At 32.1% G+C, this 19,704-nt stretch overlaps 1 protein-coding gene across 1 annotated transcript; it reads right to left on the bottom strand.

Annotated features, from left to right (window-relative positions):
- Positions 1 to 2,133: 2,133 nt before the first annotated feature.
- On the bottom strand, positions 2,134 to 16,382 carry LOC104230464 (uncharacterized). Its single transcript, XM_070172118.1, has 15 exons — positions 16,331 to 16,382; positions 15,690 to 15,732; positions 14,840 to 14,900; positions 9,740 to 9,883; positions 9,382 to 9,661; positions 9,159 to 9,246; positions 6,448 to 6,626; positions 6,295 to 6,367; positions 6,086 to 6,212; positions 5,828 to 5,988; positions 5,614 to 5,737; positions 5,215 to 5,523; positions 4,981 to 5,126; positions 3,628 to 3,688; positions 2,134 to 2,355 (listed from the first exon to the last, which is right to left on the bottom strand). Exons 4-7 carry the CDS (start codon positions 9,881 to 9,883, stop codon positions 6,599 to 6,601), a joined length of 540 nt encoding a protein of 179 aa, XP_070028219.1. The 5' UTR covers positions 14,840 to 14,900; positions 15,690 to 15,732; positions 16,331 to 16,382; the 3' UTR covers positions 2,134 to 2,355; positions 3,628 to 3,688; positions 4,981 to 5,126; positions 5,215 to 5,523; positions 5,614 to 5,737; positions 5,828 to 5,988; positions 6,086 to 6,212; positions 6,295 to 6,367; positions 6,448 to 6,598.
- Positions 16,383 to 19,704: the final 3,322 nt, after the last annotated feature.

Here is a 19,704-nt window from a genome sequence, read left to right as displayed (position 1 = left end):
TGTTCGGTATCATTTCGTACGAGAAATCATAGAAGAAGGTGGAGTCACGGTGAAGAAAATTCATACTACGGAGAATCCTGCTGATATGCTGACAAAGGTGGTGACTGCGGTCAAGTTTCAACATTGTTTGGATTTGATCAACATTGTTGAACACTGAAGATTGAAGATGAAGACACAACCAAAATTTGTTATTGAGAGAAAATTGAAGATGTGGAATTTTGCCAAGGTGGAGATTTGTTGAAGCTTGGCAAATTCTTTGTCCCACATCGGTGGGCTCTTGAGTTTGGGGGGGATTTTCCCCCTATAAAAGAAGGCCTAATGTTTAGGATTTATATACACCTCTCATTTGCCTTCTCATCTGTTTAAGGCATTTGTATCTTCTCTCTTTAGTATTATTTCACTTGTATTTTTGGAGTGGAATAAAATATTGGTTGTGTCCGAGGAGTAGACAAAATTAGCCGAACCTCGTAATTCTGGTGTCCCCTTTATTGTTGTTTTATTGTCTTATTTATTATTTGGTGGCTGTCATAATTTTTGGTATAGTAGTTGTGACTTATTCACACTATATACATTTGGCTTCTGCAACAGTTGTTACATGTTAGAGTAGTAAGAATAAAACTGAAAAAATAATTAAAGCGTTTCTTAATTTCTAAATTGAATGTTGGGCTAAAACGACCCAATGACACTCTGGGTTAAACTCGCACGCTTTTTTTCAAAAGGCCTCATACCATTAAAGAAATTCCTACACTTTATATGTAGACTCTTACTCTTTTCAGCTACCAATGTGAGATTTTGTTCGCACACCCAACATTAAAAAATATTAAAGACCAATTTGTTTATGTACCATAGTCTATAGCTTCGAGTTCCTCAAGAAGTGCTAGTTACGCGCAATAACATAGAAAGACTATTATAAAGTACTAGGATTGTTGTTGTTGGTTGGCGGTGGTCGTAAGCTTATGACTACACCACCATTCCTAATTGGCTAATTGTTTCCCACTTTGGACATGTTATCATCCATATTAAAATGTTTGAAGAACTAACTCAAATGATTGTCTAGTATTGAACCACTTAAATTAAAAATAGCTGGCTTATATATATTATATGTACAACTCATGTATAATATGTGTATAACTATGTATATAATCTATATCTACTTACTATAAAAAGTAATTAAATAGTGCATTCAGCCAGTTATTTATGTAAATATCTCATTAATGTTTGTGTCAAAACATAGACCAAATATGTAACAACATCTTGGATGCGTCCTTACTTTATGTAATTATTTCAACATGGAAAAAAAGATCTATATATATATATATATATATATATATATATGTATCAAATTGCAACTCCCATACCTGCTTAATATTTCATATATCCCATTGCAGTTATATGCAAATTGCACGTCCTTACAAGTATATATAGCTGTCAAGTCATTTACCTGAAGATTACTATTTTTGGTGCAAAGCCGTTATTTCCACTTTCTGAAATGATGTACATCAATTTGCATCATGTACTTCCATATAGCCCCCAATTATATACATACTAACTAAAAATATATAAAATTATTATATAATATACAAAATGTATGTGTATATATATAAATACAAAAAATATATTTTTTTGGCTATTATTTTAAAAGCGGCTATAAAGTATCATTTTTCCATTTTTATATTGCTTTCCTAACTGTTTCAATTTGCGTAAAAGAAGTATTTCCTACTTTAGTATCCAAGCAACGAAGTTTGAACAAGTATCAAAAGTTAACTTTGGATTATATTTCAGTTAACTAGTGGAAGAAAAATATGAATATAATCCTTGTGAATATTAAACTAAATCAAAGAAAACAAAAGAGAATTCCTAAATGTGAACAAACATGAATTCAGTACTTACAAATTAGAGTCAACAACCCAATGATTTCATGAAATATTGATGAATTAATTAAATATAATGGACTAGATCAAACTAATACCTGTATCTACATATTTGTTGTACATTTATTCCTCCGCGTAACATATTATATATTCAGCATTACGTTACTACGAAGAAATCGCCCAAAGAAAAATTATAATGCAAAGGAAGCACCATATATATATATACTAGGATGGTGTAGCCCGTGCCAGCATGGGCCCAACGTTATTTAACTCAAAATTTAATGATGCAAGTATGGAATCTAGTACACAATATTTTATGTTAAGTGGTACACACTTAATTTACATATATGCATTCACAAGAGCATTACATTAAGGGATGCCTAAAGTGCCACAACAGTTACAACATGTATGATATAACTATTTACATATGCGGTCTTTGGTCTTTTTTCTGATCCTTTTCCTGTTAGTTCTTCGCCAAAAATATCTGCAAACAAATAAACGTGTTATAAATTAAAAGGTTACAACGAAGATTACATGCTTGTAATTAAAGTACTTGTAATAGTAGCAGAATATATGAAACAGGAAATAATTGAAACAGAAAAGCAGTCACGATAAACTTTGTAGCTTAAACATTTAAATTTATGTCAAGAAAGATCAATTTAAATCATTGGTGATTTAAGTGTGGCCATAAAAGCAAAAGAAAACAGAACATCAAAACGAATCTGACATGTTGAAGTGTTTTTGAATCGACGAAAGCCAAAAAAAAGAGTTAAAGACAGCAGATGTAATGCTCTGTAAACAACATCAGTAATGTAATTCGGTTAAGCTTGCTTTAACACAACCAAGTAGGCTAGGTAAAGGTTAGCACATAGCCAAGCATATTATGTCTTTGATTCCATTGTTTATGTTCTGATGTGAAATATGGACTAAGAAGGCCTCTTTGCATATAGCTAAGGTTGTTCGTTTTTGCCCCTACAGACTTGGAGGAACTAAGAAAGTCTTTTTGCACAAAATTTGTCAGCTGGAATTAAGTACGTTCTACAAGATCGTAACTGCAACGAAATAAAAATTAAATTCAAGCATGGAAAAGATCTTATTAGAGCACACAATCTCAATTCCAATATTAGATTTATTTGTGAAAATCATATTCAAATAACAATTCATGGCACAACTTGTATAGTATTAGCTTTCAACAAAAATTCATTCCACATTCTATCAGAGTCTGTAAGAACTGCATCGAAGGACCAAAAAAAAAACTACTCAATTCATCAAATAGTCATTTGAATGACAGGGAAAAATTAGAGGAGAACTACAATGAAAGAAACCATAGTAACAGAGAAACCATTAAAAAAATAGAGATAATTTGGATCTCCTAAATTAGCCAAAACTTAAGCACACTATTTTAATAACATCAATAGTTAAGGGTACCGTTATATGTTAACTAAGGAAAGTCGAGCAACAACAGGTAAATGAAATATACTAACTTTAAGTTTTGAATAGCCCAGTCGCCACACCAAGAACATTAGCATAGCCCTATGGGCATGCAAGTTTTTTTTTTAATTGAAATGCATAAATCAGCAAAATCTGAATAGAGGAAGATGAAATATTATGGAATACGGGAAAAGATAACGAACAAAGAGCAAGAAAATGGCCAATATATGTATACTCAGATGCAACGTTAAAACCACTTTGTATTAAGTATTGTGAAAAGGCTGACATATTCTCGGATAACATTTTAAAGAAAGTGAAATTGTACCTCTGAGTACCCAAGAAAGGCTGCTCCAGAAGGATTGACCAACCAAAAAATAAAGCACGAACTGAAACAGAGAAGAGAAAGAAAGATATTAAACAATATATTAAAAGAGTCATATTACTCTGTACAACGTTTCCATCAAGTTCTATTTACTCTGTCATAATAATGTTGTCGTAACAACAAAATACGTATCTTTAATGGGACATATCCATGGGGACTTTAATTTAGTAGCCATATTAGTTATTACTTAGTTGTTGAAGAAATAGAAGATATCATTATTTACGGAGAAAAAGTTGAGAAAGGAAATTTATGATTTAGCACAAATGCACAACTCAGGCAGATCAACAAGTGGAGCAGCTATCCACAAGAGTACTCTTGTGGGATGTTAGCTGGTTCATTGAAGCCGGCATAGAGGTGGATACCACTAAATATGACATTTTTCTTGCATTTTGATAACTCGACTTACCTCCCAAAGAGAGCTTTAGCGGCACATACATTACATGGTGACATAAAATGGTTATTTAAGTGATTTGTCAGCATATAAAAAATCAAGGAGAATAGATATCTCATCAGGCATTTCAAAATTTTATGAGACCAAAAAGGAAGCCAAAATTTAATCAGGAAACTTATGCAGCCAAAAAATATCTCGACTCCTTTACTTGCATATTCCTCACTATTTAACTTCAAATTTTTATTCTTTGTTGTTCTTCACCCATTACTTTGTTGAGCACTAACAATTATTTTATAACTGTACACGTATATTTTGGTGAAAAACTACTAAGAAGAAAGCTAAGGAGAAGAGTAGATACAACAGAAAAAATGCGCGCATCACAATTTGTCAATGTGTAAATAGTATAAAATGTAAATAATTCTCCCATATATGATATTAAGAATATGACACACATGCATCTAATAATATGATACTGTTACGTACGTAAATAATGTATTATTTGCCAACCAGTCAAGAGTGGGTATTTTGTTCCAAATAAATAATACCTTGCTATTAACATATGATGTTGTGTACCTACTTTTGAAGTCAATGCTAATAGCACCTACAGTACAGTGCTATACTAGTTTATCCGCTTTTATCTCAATTTTTTTAGACTGATAATATTTATCCACTATTATTTCTACTTGTGCCATCCGTACAAAAAGTTCGAAATCTTAGCTCATAGAATTTTTATTAAGCCTTCTAGTTAAAGTTCTATAAGCAGTCGCCATACCAGAAGGACCTGATAGCTTCATAGTTGGGTCTAAAATAGCATAGAAAGGGGCGGGCTTGCAAAGTAATTTGAACTGCACCATACATTCTATAATATTGATCTTATTAGTAGATTTGTAATCAAGAATACTAACCTCGTGTCGATGCGACATATTCCGAGTAGAGGAATATCCAGAAAGCAGTCGTAACAGTGAGCTTAACCGTATTCAAAAGCAACAGCAAGTTGTGGCTTTACTTGCATCCCAAAATAGTAGCAAAAGATGTTTCACTGGCAAAAATGCTAACAAACGATAGTCGTTTAAGGTGTTTGTTTTTTCTACAAAGTTGAATCTCATATTAAATTTAGAAGGAACAGAAATTACAAATACCTCTCAGCAATTTTTCGTAGGGGAAATTTTCATTTCCGCCTAACATTTGTAGGAACCGTTGCCTTTGGCTGTTATGTGTGGGTGCTCTTGCTTTTCTGGGGCAGCGGGTTCAATTTTTTGTTTACTTCCTTCCGCAACATCCTTGATGGTGGCCGACATTTGTGAGACAACCGAATTACTTTTATCTATGAAAGATAAAATAACTAACTTTCCTGCCTCATTATTTCTTGTAAACAGCTTTTTTATTTGAATCTTGAAGATCTTGCCAGTCAGTAGCTTTTGTGCGTTCGCAAGAGGCAACAGTCCTTTCTGTAAAAATGAAATTAGTTATTTATGTTTGAGAGGGGGCTCAACTGGTAGAAAATAGTTATTTGTGGTTTTTCGAAATTGACAATGTACCTTGACATTGCAGATATCATAAATCTCTTCCGAAGTGAGAAGTAATATTTTTTCTGCATACTCGTCGACAATAGTTGCTGTTGCAGAACCGCTCTGATCTGTGAGCGTCACTTCAAATTGGTACCTAGTTGTAAGATAAAATAATTGGTTAATTAAAAAGATGGTGAATGTAGAATGTTAAATATAAACAGTTATGTGAAAGTTGCATGTATACCTGGGAACCAATTGGGTAACTTGACGGCAATTAGTGCAATAGAACTTTCTCCGTGAGATAGCTCGGGTGAAGTGTTGTTTACAGTCTGAACAAGCTAGGATACAAAATCGTTGGTTCTCATTTTGTAGTGCAACTTCAGTATGTATGTAGAATATTTGACCCTGGAAAACACAATGATGCCGCATATTAATTTTTTGTTATTAGAGAATAAAGGTAAAAATTTGTAACAATGCATATATGAATATTTAGTGCACTTACTGGATTTTGCTGTCGGATTTCTGCAATCGGTACTATCTCTTCTTCGAAAGGAACAAATAAAAGAGAGCATGTTGGACCTGTGCTCTTCATTGTGTACGCAATAAGCATTTGTTCATTTTGTTGGGCCCTTCAAGTATGTTAACATTTCAAAATTAGTTCTTGTATATGTTCAAGCACATATACGACCAATAATGTATTGATTACAATACCATGTTCTCAGCACATTTGCTTGTGGATATGGAGGATTGATTTCAATTGTTGTACTAAATCTGTTAGTCAATCCTACATGCATTTGAACATTCAGTTCTAATTTGGTCGTCTGGTATATGAAAAACTAAAATATAATTGCTTATATAGTTTACCTGTATTGAATTTGTTACTCCATCTTGCATGCATTTGAGGTGTTTTACCTGACGACGACTTTGGTCTTGCAACTTTTTTAGCAAGAATGATTGGATATTCTTTTTTAAGCAGTTCGAGTAGTTTGTTCCCATCATGATCAATAAATTCTTCCTAGAGTGTGAATTTCATTGGTCTTTTGCTGTATAAAATAGAACAAAATTGTTAAATCACTATCTTAAATCAACATGGGAATGTCAATGTTTAAGCAACATAAATGAGCATCAATTACAATATTTAAATATTAGACATGATTAAAAAATGAACACATATTGGTATCTTAATGTGTAGAAATTTCTATAATGCAATTAGTTTCGAAGAAAACAGATATTTCCTGAGGTCTTGACTATTGGTCCCTAACAAAAGCTTCTAAAGCAAAATAGTTTGAACTATCATATGTTGTCGAAGAGCCAATAAGTCTCAAATCTAGAATAGATGGTAGAATTGCTTTATGCTTATTAAAAGAGAAATAGATATAATTCACAACTTATTGTAGCAATGATCCAATTAGTTTCAACATAAAGATGTTTTGAATAAGTTTAGATATTGCGATGTAACCAGAGCCCAAAAACACAAAGAAGGAAACTGCAAAAACCAACACGTATCATCAAAATCGCATCAACAAGAAACTCTGAAGAATTCACATATATAATAAAAAACCTAAAAACCAAAGAGCAAATGAAAAAATTGTAGATATCAAGTAAAAGCTAGTGGCCAGAGTGAAGAAGAAACTTAAGGAAAAGCTGGAATGGCGACATGTGTGTTTTATGTCATTTCTAAAAAGCTCGAGGGTATATTAGTCCTTTCACGCCAATTCTTACAAATTTACTATACATGTGGCTTAGTTTTTCTATACAAAATGCTACGTGTAAGTTTAAATGAGCCCAAGTGAGTTTTACATAGACAACATATTAGGTTTCCTCCATTTTGTTTGCACTTTCAGATTTCCGTTGCTTCTTAGAGACATCTTCATCTTCCTCAAATTGCTTCTACCTGCAGGTTTGTTTTAATTCAATTTTGCTCATGTTTTTTGCTATGCATCTGATAAATGTTTAGTGTCTTTTTCAAAATGCATGAGAGCAATCTAGTCATTTAGCATCAGTTTTGTTGTATCATACATATATGTGGCTTTATTTGCCTACCCATGAGTCTACCTGTAATTGTTATATGACTCGAGGAGTACATCTCTTCTCTTTAACATTTTAGTTCCCTTTTACAAGAATATTTAATAGAGATGTTCGTAATATTGATATGCTACTTTATTCTATTAGATCTTTCAGCATTGGTAATATTTGCACATTTGAAATACAATAGTTTATAAGCATATTTGTGATATACAAACTTTTAGTACTTAGGAATCCACAATTGCATGAATACTCTGAATAGAATTTCTATAAGCTACTTATTAGCTTTTCTTCAAAGACATTCAAATGTTTAACTCTAATTTCTTTTAATTAAAAGTTAGTATATATAAGATTCATCAATTTTATACAATTTGTGCAAGAACTACTATATCTTAAATTCCTAATAAGAGGGAGATTATATTAGCTATAATTTGAGATAGGTTATCTATTTGTTCAGAAACATATAAAATTAGAGGAGACAAAGTCGCTCTTCTTTATTCAGCTTTCTAATTACATAAATATTTTGGTTAATCTTAATCCAAAGTATTGAATGGGAAAAAGCATATTTTTGAAATATAATTTGATTTAAAATTCAATAGCTAAACATGACATCAAAAGGATCGAATTTTTTACTAAACCCGGATGAGTTAATAGTAGGTAAAAAAAATTAAATATAATCATAATTTTTGAGACACTACCTTTATTAAAGGACAACTACGGGTAAATTAGAAAGTCATTGTTAAAGAGAAAAATAAGCAACTACATATTTAATTATGTTATATTTCTACATTTGAATGCAATATATTTTTCTTTGAATAACTCTTAGCAACAATCTAATTCTTTGACGCATATAACATTAAATAATTTTTAAGTTAGCTTTTAATAGCTTCTTTCTAATTAGTGATTTTGCCATAACTAAAATTTCTTTGTTTGGATCATTGCTTCTAACTTTATTGAAGAACAAATAAAGATTTTTAAAATGTTAAAGGCCAATGATATGATTTTTAGACTCTTTGATTGGTGTGTACTTTTAGCCACCAAACATCGTCACTCTATGCAGCTATCCCAACAATTGTTGATATATAAATCAAAATAAATTGAAAGTTTGAAGTTAATTTTGGAAAAGCAGAAATTACTTGCAAAAAAGCTGAGCCAAATTAAAATTTACAAAATCAAAAGCGCAATATGATATCAATCCTAATTTTACTTAGATTCTTATAGCAAGAGAAACAACAAGATAAGAACTTTGCATTGTTGAGAATATATTTAAAGATATGATCAAATATTATTAGTAGTAAAAAGCTTAAATCATAATAATTCTAGGAATGCGTAGTAGATCTAAGTATGCTTTGAAAGATTATAATTGCAGCAAAGCCAAAATTGAATTGAAGCATGAAAAGTAGCCTTTAAAAGGGTACAATCTCAACTTGAATTTCGGTTTCAGTTATTGCGGGGTATTGTTAGACAATATACGAAAAGTGACACATTACATCATACTTGAATAAGCAGTTGCTAGTTGGATCCAATAAAACAGGTTTATGTATACTTACTGATCATCCATGATGATAAAATCTTGAATTCTCCGCCCATTTGAAGCATAGGTTGAGGGGCTTGCGTTGAGCACGATGGCAAGCACATCTTGCATTTAAAAAGAACGATGAATAAGCTAATAGACAATAAAAATTGATATAGACAATAATCGTAATAATAACAATACTAATAAATATGAATTTTAGGCAAACAAACAACATAAATAGATAAATCTTCAATTACCGAATTCAGATCCTTCGGGTTGATATTCAAAGTTGCCAAATGGTGTAAGATTAAGGCGCGTTGGCGGAGCTAGTGGCTTTTCTGGAGGATTAACAATTTCTATTGGCTCAACAATGGTACACCTATCAATTGTCCATGTAAATTTGTTAAGTGGATTTCCGTACATATAGTTTGATTCTTTGACTTGTGCAACTGACACCAAGTAAGTTTGGAAAGGGCGAAACAGATCTGCAAAATGCATTATCTCCGCATTGAATATAACGCATTCCACTTTATTTTTCTGTAACAAAATAAGGCACAATTAGAATAATATTAACTTAATTACTATTGGCAAACTTATGAATTCTTTAAAGATTACCTCTTCATCTTGCAAAACCATCAGCTGATATTTTTGCGTTTTCTCTCTGTTGTCTCTAGGTCTGCCTTTATCAACTACTTGTATCTTGCAGGTCCATTCTTCCGTTTTTGGAGTAATCGCATTGATGTTGAATCTTTCTGCCATCTAGACATAATCGATAATCATAACGCATCACGATTATAATAATGAGCAAACGTAAGATTGTTAGAATGATTATAATACAAAATCAAAGAATCCAAAAAGTAAATAAGTTGTACATCACACTTACTATTAGGAATGATGGTCTAAGTTATGGCAAAAGCTTTTTCAATAATTTCATCATAAACTACATTATATGTGGAGTGATCATCATCATCGTCAGCTATAATCGGTCTAATTAATATCTTAACACAGTTAGAACCTTTAGCTCTTGATAAGGCAACGTACAATTGACCATGAGAAAATACAGGTTCTCGCAAATAAATGCCAACAAAATCTAATGTTTGGCCTTGAGCTTTATTTATAGTCATGGCGAAACATAACCGTATCGGAAATTGTGTTCTTTTAAATTGAAGGGGTAGTTTTTCATCTTCTGATGTTAATAGTGGTATTCACGGAATGAATACATGTGTATTTTTAAAATCACCACTGGATATTGTAGCACTAATAACATGAGATTTGAAGTCATTACATATTAATCGTGTCCCATTGCACAAACCGTCGCAGGGATTCAAATTCCTTAATAATATAATTGGACAATTTTTTTTTAGACACAATTTATAAGGAGGTAAACCAGGAGGATTTAAAGCGTGCAAAAAGTCGTCATATTCACTTTGATCTTTTGGATCAATTGTTTCATCGGTAGCTAAATAGACTTTTTCATCAGCTGGAAATTGAGCAATTAGCATATCATTTATTTCATCAACAAAATCGTTCTTTGTAGTTAGAATTGCACGAGAAGTAAAAAAAGAAATATTTGAACGAGTTAAATATAAATCAGGATAAGTAACTTTAAATAGATGATTCAAGGAATCTTTTTCAGTGGTGAAAGGTATGATCAGAGGACATGGAATTTCTATTTTGTTCTTATCATTTTTGTTTTCTTTTCCATTACCAATTCTCATCAAATATTCACAAAAAGCTGGGTCTGTTTTCGCACGCATATTTTCGGACAGTTGTAATTTTTCAAGTTGATGCCAAATTTCAGAACATAATAAGCTTTCACGAACAAAATCTTCCCTTTGTCCACCACGGACAACGGGAAGAGTTTGTCTAAAATCGCCGCTGAATACAACAACCTTTCCGCCGAACAACATAGTTGTTTCCATTAAATCTCTAAGGAGCAAATCTAGTGCTTCAACCATTTCCTTTTTTGCCATTGAAATTTCGTCCCATACTATTAGTTTTGCATCTCGAATCAACGATGCCAATGAACTTTGTTTGCTAATATTGCAACTAAAATTTCCATCAACATCAATAGGTATTTTAAATCAGAAATGAGCAGTTCGGCCTCCGGGAAGATGTGAAGCAGCAACACCTGAACTCGCAGTCGCTAATGCTCTAAATCCTCTATGTCGTACTGTAGCTAATAAGGCACGATATAAAAAGCTTTTTCCAGTTCCACACGGACCATCAATGAAGAATGCTCCGAGTTTATTTGAGAATATTCTATCAAGGATTACATTGTAAGCTCTTTTTTGTTCAATGTTTAGTTTATATGGCAATAGTAAATCTTGTTCAGTAACGATAATATTCCTTTCAAAATGTACATCTTTAGCTTCTTTGGCTGTTGCAGATGGTTGAATTTTGCCCTGAGTTAGTTCAAATTCGTTGATATAACGACCCATTGAATGAAGAATATCATTTATATGATTTAATACTTTGTGACGAATTTCTCGTGTATGCATGTTTGGGTATTTATTGAAATCTTCAGACATCGGGATTTCAAATTTTTTCCACAACTCTCTTGGATTAGCGGAATTGCAATATACTAATAGTACAACAAATAAGTGTCTCAAACTGTGTGGCATTTGGTAACTTACTGCTTCTGACATGCATTCTATTAAATTATTATCGCAAAGTAATAATCCTCTTTTTTCTGCAGCTTCTCTAAACGTGCCACAAGTTATTCCGTTTACAGTTCGCAAATTTTTATACGATTTTGGTCCTCTTACGTTCATTAAGAGCAATCTAAGATAGTATCTTTCTCCTTCGGTTGGATGACATGTCACAACTCTACCAATAGCATATCCTTGTTGGCGACGCGACCACATCTTGTATGTTGTGGACCATACAAAATATTCTGGAAATTCCCGATATAATAAATTCAAAGTTATAGCATTTTCGTTTTCGCTATTCATTCTAAAAAATTCAGTTAACATTGTTTTTTTAATCATAGGATTATTTACAATTCTACTAATATTGTCTGTATTTTTGAAGGAAACAATTTGTTGTCCATCAAGATGCAGTTGAAGATGGTATACATTTGGAATCATTTCACTGATAGGAAAAGCAAATATGCGCCACACAGCCTCAGGTGGTGACACCCACCTAGCAGATTGATATTCCTTTATTTCATCTACTTCTATATTCGTCTCATTAGGATGTATATGAAATGCAATTTTATCATGTCCTTTGCAAATATACTTGTAAATGTACTTAACAACTTTAATATCAGAGCAAATCTCCACATTTATATGACAATTAAATTTACTAAGTAAGAATGGATTGTAAGAAACAACCCATGAATTATCAAAAAGTTGTCCTCTAATTTTCACAGATTTTCCTGTATTTCGTCTTCTATAAATAGGGTATGAACTTTTTCCTTTAGTTGTCTGTTTAGCAAACTCTTTTGGAAATTTAAATTTACAATGACCATTTTTTTTCTTCATACAGGGGCTTGTTGGATTTAATTGACCGCAAGGACCATGTAGCATGTGTTGTGTAACAAGCTTAAATAAATCAGAATTTCTTTTAGGATCCGGTAATTCAGCGCAAATAAATTTATCATATGCCTCAGGGGTCAGTAGTTTGTATTTTTCATCGAGTATAATAAGAAAATGAGCATGTGGAAGTCCCCGTTTTTGAAATTTGACCGTGTACATAAATGCTGCAATTTTACCAAATATTTGTCTTTTTAGTATATCCTTTTTAAACTCTTCTAGTTTTGCTCGAAATATTCGGCTAACTAAATCGGGTCTATTCTGAGCCTCATCTGTCGACAACAAGTTTACTTGAATTTCAGGACACGAAGGGTTACATGTTATAGTTAGAAATATATCGGGTATTCCAAAACGTTGCACTAATGCAATAGCATCCATATACCGGCGGCGCATATCTCTTGGCCCTCCTGTGAAGCTAAGTGGAAGTATTCTGTTTTTACCTACCTGTGAGCCTTCTCTCTCACCGCGTCGCAAAAGATCTAAAAGTCCCGCTAACACATCCATCCTGAATAAATCTTGATTGAAAAAAGCGAAATCTAATCTTTGAGTTTCAACTTTTATCCATTCGTCTACAACATATTGTTGAAATAATCGTCCTGAATGTAAGATTATATTTTTATCATCTCTAATTTGGAGCTGATAACAATAATATTCACGACAAGAAACTGTTTCTCTTTTTCGTTTGCCTTTTTGCATCACTTCAGCTTCCATGTCAAGGAATCCATCAATTGAAGTCATATTTGTTAGACATGGCAATTGTTCGCATTCACAATACGGATGTGTTCTGGAAGGGGTAGGTGAAGGCTTAACTTTTTGAATACCACAATGCCAACCATTTTGACCGTAAGGGAAGAGTAATGGATATTGCAATGGGTCGTAACATCCGTAATAATAATTTACCAGCTGGCTTCTATCACTTTTTGTATATATTCGGATATGTGGTGTAGGGATGCAATTATTGGTATCTTGTTCTACCCATATTCCTGCCACTTCTGACGTAGTTGGTAGATTGTATATTCGTTGATCTAAACCAGCATCACACTTAAGCGCAATGTAGAAATTTGATAACTGTGGTATATTTATTAAGGATTTCAAAAACGTAGTATAAGGATGAGTTTTTAATATTTCCATTAAATTTTTCACAGTATCCTCGTTCAATTTATTGGAACATGCCATTCGATTGCTCACCTCATTTTCATTATCATAGAAATATAATTGTAGATTTTTTCCTTTTTCATTACTTGGTATCAGGTCATTCATGAAATGATACATTTGTCCTTGAACTCGAAATGTATATATACCTTTATTCCTTTTCGCCAACTCTTTGTCATAACTTACTCCCAGGGATGTGAACGCAAATGTATTATTGTATGTTCTTATGTAGGTTCGAAAATGTTTTGATTCTTCAGTATTTCCTAGACATAGAGTTCGTAACTCTTGTGGTACTTGATGTGAAATCAGCTTAATAGTGCCTTTGCGACAACAGAATGCGGGTGGTTCGTATTCAAATTTTTTGGCTTCGCAAAATTTGCATTTGGGAACAGTTTTTAACATAACACAATCAATTGATGGTTGAATTGTTATTGACTCTTCAGTATATTGTTCATGATTTGTATTAGATGTAGATCCTGGGATGCAACAATAACAAGTATAAATATATAATTTTGATAGTTATAAATGCATATACGTATTTATACTTGTGTATACCATCAAGAAGTCATAGTCTAGCTCTCTAACCTGCTTCATATATTGAATATCCCACAAAAGGAAGATATTGCTCGCTTGAAATATTAGCACTCATAGAGGATGATGCGATAACAGAGCTATTAATTAGTGAGCAAGCAGGAAGTTGCCGACCACTTGTTTCGTCCTTACTTGCTCGCGCGCGTGCTCGCACTAGGAGAGCCTCCTTTTTATCGTCTTGCATCATCTTGTATAATTCGCGTCGCCTAGCCTTCTTGTCAGCATATATTTTTTCACAACTTTCATTTTTATGATTTTTACTCGACATATTCACGCATCTATTTCCTGAAGGAGAAATGTCAAGTGCATACTTGCATTACTGAATATATTTTCAACATTGTCTAATATTTATATATGTTTATTATAATTTTTTAGAAGAACTCAAGCAAAAACTTACAATACCTAAAAATAAATCACGAGATATTAGAAAATTTACCTTTCGGTTCAAGTGCCACTGAATAACAGAGGTAGAAAACAACCACAACGAATCGCTAGAACTGCAATAATAAAGAAGATAAATTGAGAATCTGCATGCCTCTCAAATACATAGGGATAGTTTGTATTTTCAAGCATAACATAAAGCACATCCTAAACATCGACATGAGCAACTTGCAACAATGCCCAACTTAGTAGCCAATCTCTGTCACTCCAGCCTTACGAGAAGACTTATATTGTTATTTATATATCCTACTAAATCAAATAAACACCAACCAACTATGAGAATATATATGTACAAGTGAATATATGAAATTAATAAAATCACTCGAATATGACCGATTGCGGCATTTTGGTGGTATTTTCATCATACACCAGGATGTACACTTGCTCGATTCACACCAGATTTCTCACTATGGGAGAATTTAACAGATAGTAATCCATATTTGCATTTACCCCCTTTAAAAGGGCTATCGAGTTCAAATTTTTTCTTCTCTCTTATTGATCATTTTTTTTCCAGTCTCATATATTAGACATGTGGTATAAGAGCATCCTTTTTATCAGCATCACTCTATATAATTCATGTTGCCTAGTCGTTTTACCGGTAGTATTTTTCAAACATTTGATCCTTTTTATACTTACTCGAGAACAATGAAGTCCATTTTTATTCGTTGAAAAATAAGGCTTCAAAAATACTAAATTAAAATTAAATCTAGATATAGAGTAATATAAGTTGTGTGTTATTGACATACATTACAAACCAAAAATAACTCTAATAAACAGATAATATATATAAATAAATAATCTACTAAGAAGTTAAGGAAAAAAACCAATAGAAGTGCAGTGCTTACAGGATGATGCAGAGGAGACGGCTACCACGACCCAGAGTAAAAACTGAAACAAAGAACATGAAATAAAGATAAATTAACAACAACATCAGTAATAAAAAAAAGTTGGAGAAAGGCCCAAAATAACATAAATGGATAAAACAAAGAAAGCAACAAAGAGAGAAGAAAAAATCATCCGCCAAATCACACGTACCTAAAACACAAAGAGGAAAATTGCAAAAACCAACACATATCTTCGAAATCCCATCACCAAGAAACTTAGTAAAACTTACAGGTAAAACAAACCCCAGAATCAAAGAGAAAAGGGAGATATGTAAAAAGAAAAAGAAGCTAATTTTCAGAGAGATGGGGAAACTAAGTAGAAATTAGAAACATTAGCAATGATCGAGCAAAATAGTTTTAGATCAAAATCAAATTTTAACTTCTAAAAGGGATTATTACCTGGGTTCTATTTGCTTTCTCGGTGGGGAAAAAAACAGACTTTTACCAATTATCAAAACCCCAAATATTCCCCCAATTTTATCCATGAAAGCCCTAACTTTGAAATTTCCCTATGTTGTCTGAGTTGAAACAAATTGGAACAAAAAAAGGAGAAACAACACATAGAAAATAACAAAATTGATATTAAAGACTAAGAAATTTACCTGAAAGTTCAAGAGATTTGAGAAGAAAACTGGACAACTCACAGGCCAACAAATGCCAAAACCAAAAAGAATTGAATCAGACTCAAATCTGAACTTCAGAAAGAAACTCTTACCTGATTTACCTGATTTCGATCTTGTGATGGATCGTTTCTCTATGCCTTTTCTTGTGTGTGCTTAGCCAAGGAATATGTTTATGTTGAAAAAGAAGAACAACATACATATGGAGTAGCAGTAAAACCTACACGTATATCTGGGAAGAGCACCAAAGGGCACGTATATAGCTGTGAGAAATGACTGAAATAGCCTCAAGCTTGTTTCTAAGCATACATGTCGAAAAACTTTCTCTTCCAAAGAAGAGAAATATATATATATAATTATAATTGAAAGAGGAACTAATGCAAGTCTTCTTAAGAGTAACTAGTATTAGTACTCGCGCGATGCGCTGACACAAATTATGTCAAATTGTAATCTATGTTGTTTGAATTATGTGCAAATAACCTTAAAATATAAACCTTTATATAAAAATTATATAACATTCGATTTTAATTTTGAAGCAAGATATGAAATTATTATTCAAATCTCGTAGTAGACAACTTTTATTTTATTTGTAGCAGCCTAATCCCTTGATTTTAGTACTTGTATTTCGTTTCGGTGTCAATATTAAAAAATACTAAATATGTCATGTTGTGATCTGTGTTGTTTGAGCACATTATATCATATTATTTTAAGAAAATTCTTATTATCATTTATTTTTTACTGAAAGTCAAATATGTCTTATTCATCACATCATTTTATGCAAATTCTTTTTTATTTTTGTTCTTTTCTTATAGTTATTGTATTATTTATTATTTAATATTATTATACTGTCACATAATTTTTTATTAGCTTAATAATTTAATTAATATCTTGCTTATTATCTTTTTAATAGTCTTTAATAAATATAAATATTTTATTCTTGAAATTTGGTATATTTTTATGCTTGTATCCTCTTATTCGGAATTTTTTAATCATTTAAATTTATTAGTAATATTTTTAAATATAATTTAATTATTTAATTTATTTATTTTTTAATTAATTTAAAGTATAAATCACACTACCTTTATATTTTTATACATCTCTTCCCTACTATATTTTAAATAGTTTTTATATTAATATTTTACCTATAACCAAAATAATATCGTATTTTATTTTAAATTGTAACTTTGAATTAGTCTAAAATATTACTCTCTCCGGTCCAAAGTAAGTGATTTTTATGTTGTTTTCACACATATTAAGGAATTCACCTTTTAACATTAATTAGCAATGAAATTGACGATATTAACATTTCTATGAGTGAATCAATATATATATATATATATATATATATATATATAGATAGATAGATAGATAGATACAAATATACATATAAATATGCATAAGTACTGTGAGCACGTGATTTTTGCCCTATATGAGAATTACTCCCAAAATTTCAAAACAAAATAATTTTCCTTTGTGTGCAATTTTTGTGTTCTTCGTGGCATTTCTGTGTAATTATTTGCATTTTTGTCTATGCATGTTTATTTGTTAGATTAGTAAAAAATATAAAAATATGTCGCATTTGCGTTTAATATTTAATTAAGTTTGTTTACAAAATGAAAAAATCATAAAAATAATGTACGTTGCATTTTTAGCACTTAATGTCCAAATTGTGTGATTTTCTCGTTAGTCGCTATTTAATTGTGTGTTAACTGTTATTAAGAGTTAATTAGTATTTCCAGATAATTTTGGGTTTTATAATTTAATCTTAGCATTCTAGCTTTATTATTATTTAGGAAATTGAATAAATAGAAAAGGATAAAAATAGAAGAGATCGGATTGGGCATTTTCTTCAATTTTAAGTCACAAGCCCAAAGAGACCCAATCTTCCCAAACGACCCAGTCCATTTCGAACTGGGTCTACCCAGTCCATAACCCAAAAGACCCTCAAACCCCCTTTTCTTTCATTTTTCATAAAAAAACAAAACAAAACAAAACAAAAAATAAATCAAAAAACCTAAGACTACCCGCACCCCCCCCCTCTTCTTCTTCCTCTCCTTCTTCTCCAAATCTCCTCCCATGGCAGCCCCTCCCCCTCACACCCCTTCTCCCTCACGTCACACACAGCACATATACGCACACATATGCGACGCATACACACACAACTCGTCTCCCTCTCTTGTCCGCCATGGTTGCGTCTTCAAGATCTTGCCACTGCGTCCATTGCTTTGCTTCTTCTTCCTCGTCACATGCTGCCCGCCATGGCTGCGCCTACAGCTCTTCAAAATGATCAAAAGATCCCATCACTGCTGTCCGCCATGGCTGCGTCTCCAAGCTCTTCAAACGAGCACGAGATCCCGTCGCATTGCTGCCTTCTCCGCTCGTCGTTGCTACTGTTTTCTTCTTCAGATCGTCACCTGTTTGTTGCTTCTTCTTTTCCGGCGCTGCTGCTGCGTTTCTCCATTGTTTTGGCTGCTGCCCGTGTTGCTTCTTTGTCGTCGTCACTGTTACGACGTTGCTGCTGCTGCTGCGTTTCTTCACTGCCATGGCTGCTGCGGCGTTTCCTTCTTCGTCCTCTTCCAAACGACCAAACTACTTTCCATTCGAGTTCATCGTCGCTTCGATCCGGTTAGTGGGTTTGAGTTTCATTTTGTCCGTATTTTGTTTTGATATTCTCGGATCTAAAATCGTTAAATGTTTGATTCTTGTTTTGTTCGTGTTTGTCATTTAATTAATTAGTTTTTCCGTTTATTTCATGTGTTTTTATTTAATTTGTAAAAGAAATTGTTAGTTTAATTTTAATGTTGTTAGATTCAAATTGAAATTGTTAAGTTTAATTGTTAGCATGTGAAAGAAATTGTTAGCTTAATTTTAATTTAAAAGAAATTGTTAGTTTTAATTTTTAATGTTAGAATCAAATTGAAATTTAATTACTTATTTTTGGTTTGTTTCATGTTAATTTCGTTTATTTGTGTAAAAAGAAATTGTTAGTTTAATTTTAATGTGGTTAGATTCGAGTTGAAATTCAATCAATTATTTCTTCTTCGGTTTATTTTTATTCGTTTAAAATAATTTAGTTGTAATATAGAAATATGTTAGTTTAGTCACTTGAATCATCCATTTTATTGATTAATTTAGATTAAATCCGTGTTCATCTTTTGGTTGAAGTTCGTTCTTAATCCGGTGATTTAATGTGAATTTATGTTTTAAATGCTTGATTTAATTTGAATATTCATCTTGGTTCTAATGTTATTAGATTTAGTTTAAAGATCAATTGACTATTGAATTTAGAAACTCAAATCTATTTGTTGGTTATGTTGAATTTGTTAATATTGTTGAATCTGCAAATATATGTGTTG

The sequence above is a fragment of the Nicotiana sylvestris genome, chromosome 1 (genome assembly GCF_000393655.2).
Source record: "Nicotiana sylvestris chromosome 1, ASM39365v2, whole genome shotgun sequence".
Classification (NCBI taxonomy): domain Eukaryota; kingdom Viridiplantae; phylum Streptophyta; class Magnoliopsida; order Solanales; family Solanaceae; genus Nicotiana; species Nicotiana sylvestris.
The sequence above is the reverse complement of the archived record's forward strand: the minus strand, read 5'-3'. Positions and strand labels throughout refer to the sequence as shown.